Below are 2364 nucleotides of genomic sequence, written 5' to 3' on the forward strand. Positions count from 1 at the left end.
CAGCGTGAGTGACGTGTTGAATGGGGGGGGGGGGGGGTCCCACATCACGGCTTAGAAATAAGGCATTTTCAATGATGCATCAGAAGAATGGAGGAAGCGGCTCACCGCGTGTTTCTGTGTGGACGGGATCGTTTCTGGCATCAATATCTCTGCGTGGCGCAGAAAACAAACAGATGCTTTAACCCCCCCCCATCAAACAACGCCCCCCCCCTCGGAACCTGAAGTTGGCATTGCCCGGGCACGTTTTCCGTGGCACGTGTTTCCACGTTACATAACCCGAACATGCAGCTGCACGCAGCGCTGACACCAGGGCAGGCGATCCACGCGCATCCCGCACGTCCCCGCCTTTAGGAGGGCGCATCCCGCACGTCGCCCCCTATAGGAGGGCGCGCATGGCTATTCTATCGACAATCTGTTGATATATATTGCGGGAAGCTCTTTCCGGTGTCGCAACATTGCGCGTTGCTGACAATGACGGAAGAAAAAAAATAATCTCTACCACGCTACAGTCATACTCTCGAGGAGGGTGTGTGTGTGTGTGTGTGCGCGCGCGCGCACGCCACCGCAGGCGGCGGCGCTCAGATGAAGTGGATCCATCCGTTCTCCCACTCCCTCGGGGGGGACATCTTGAGCCGGTGACGCCGCACCTCGTAGTTGTTCCCGTAGTTGTTGTCCCAGAACTCTTTGCCGCTCACACAGTATTTAATGGCGAACTGCAGCGCGCCCCCGCCGCCGTCCAGGTACGCGGGCATGACGATCTTGAAGCGGAACTTGTCGGTGGCGCCGTCGCCGGAGGACGGCACGTAGGTGGCCAAGCTGTCCATGAACGTGATCCAGTCGTTGAGGGAGTAGCGCAGAGAGACGCTCTTCTCGAACGCCACGTTCAGGACGCGCACGAACCCGGAGAGGCTGAACTCGTCGGCCTCGACGCTCTCCAGCAGGACGCGCACCTCCCGCACCTTCTGCTCGAACCCCGGCAGCGCGCCGGGGCTCGTGAACTGCAGCTCCACGAAAAGAGACTGCGCGGCGGGGCGCGGGAATCTCGTGTCCGGATGATGGAGGTGGGGGGGTCCTTTGGGGAGTTTGGCCAAGATGCGCTCCGGCACCTCCGGCACGTCGGTGTCGTCGAAGTGCTTGACCGAGATGAGCTCCAGGCCCAGCGCGTCGGCGAAGCGGACCTTCTTCTGGCTGCCGGGGCTCCTGCTGCGGAAGACCTCCAGCCCCCGGTCCGTGGGCGTGGGCAGCGACTTGCACCGCCGCCGCGGGCTCGGGCTCTGCGGCGGCTTCGGGAGGATCTCTCTGCCCCGCGGCCTCACGTCGACCACCGGGCTCTCGATGGGCTCGCAGGTGCCGTTCATCCGGTCCGCGTCGTCCGCGTCGTCCCCGTCCAGCCGCGGGTTCGCCGCCGCCAGGCTGCCGAACAGGCCCGCGATGCAGCTGTAGTTCCTCGGCAGGCAGGTCTTCGGGGGCAGCATGTCCACGGCCGTGCGCGGAGACTCCGCTTCCATGCGACGCGGCAGCGGGTTCCTGCACTGCAGACGCCGGAGCGGGGCGTGATGGCGGGGGGGGCGGGGGGCGCGTCGGCGCGTCGGGACGGGTCAGGTGTTCCGCGTCTCCTCCGCGGATAGGTGCTCCGGGTGCGTCAGAAGCGCCGACGCTTCAGCGCTGGGCCAATAAAGGAAGCTGCAGACTTGCGCCAGCGAAGCGCAACTTTTGTTTCCTCCAAATGTAGAGAGAGAGATTCGGTAAACGTCACCGGTAAACGCCACCGGTTGGTCCGCTCACTCCGTGCGAGCCGGATTGGAGCAGCGGTTTGACGCCTACGTGCGGAATTGAACGTTTCAATCTACCAAAATGCCCCGCCCCCCCACCCCCCCTCGCTTCCTCTTTCAATGTGAGATTATAATGAACAAACGGAAATTACATGAAAGAAAAACTCAATTCCGACGCGGCGGTCTCTGGTTTGCTCCGATCGTGTGTGAGGTGCGTAAAATCTGTTACACAACATGGATGCAGCCTGATATGGGGGGAGCCCCGCCTCCCCGGACTCTACGTCACGGCTGCCGGCGAAACCTCCACGGGTCGCTATGACGACGGCGTTGCGATCCCACCGCGTTGAGGCGAAAATCCACTTCAGGCAATAGATCTTTTTTATCAATGACTTTTACAAGGATAGAAATACGACGCCGTCGGTGAGTTACGCGTGCGTAAAACAGAGACGCGTTTACTATCCCTTTATTTCAAATTCATTTTAGATGACGCCATGCACGACGCGCGCACGGACTCATTAAAATGACGACTTTATGTGAAGTGGATCAAGCGGCTGGGACCGGATTAGAGGAGGACGCGGTCGAGTCCCCCCCG

At 61.1% G+C, this 2364-nt stretch overlaps 1 protein-coding gene across 1 annotated transcript; it reads right to left on the reverse strand.

Moving 5' to 3' along the window:
* Positions 1-578: 578 nt before the first annotated feature.
* On the reverse strand, positions 579-1508 carry LOC137916846 (protein phosphatase 1 regulatory subunit 3E). The gene has a single exon (XM_068759811.1). It carries the CDS (start codon positions 1506-1508, stop codon positions 579-581), a length of 930 nt encoding a protein of 309 aa, XP_068615912.1.
* Positions 1509-2364: the final 856 nt, after the last annotated feature.

The sequence above is a fragment of the Brachionichthys hirsutus genome, unplaced genomic scaffold (assembly GCF_040956055.1).
Source record: "Brachionichthys hirsutus isolate HB-005 unplaced genomic scaffold, CSIRO-AGI_Bhir_v1 contig_171, whole genome shotgun sequence".
In the NCBI taxonomy this organism is placed as follows: Eukaryota; Metazoa; Chordata; class Actinopteri; order Lophiiformes; family Brachionichthyidae; genus Brachionichthys; species Brachionichthys hirsutus.

Coding starts and splice junctions, on each gene's coding strand:
- LOC137916846 (XM_068759811.1), bottom strand. CDS start 1,508: ATGGAAGCGGAGTCTCCGCGCACGGCCGTGGACATGCTGCCCCCGAAG.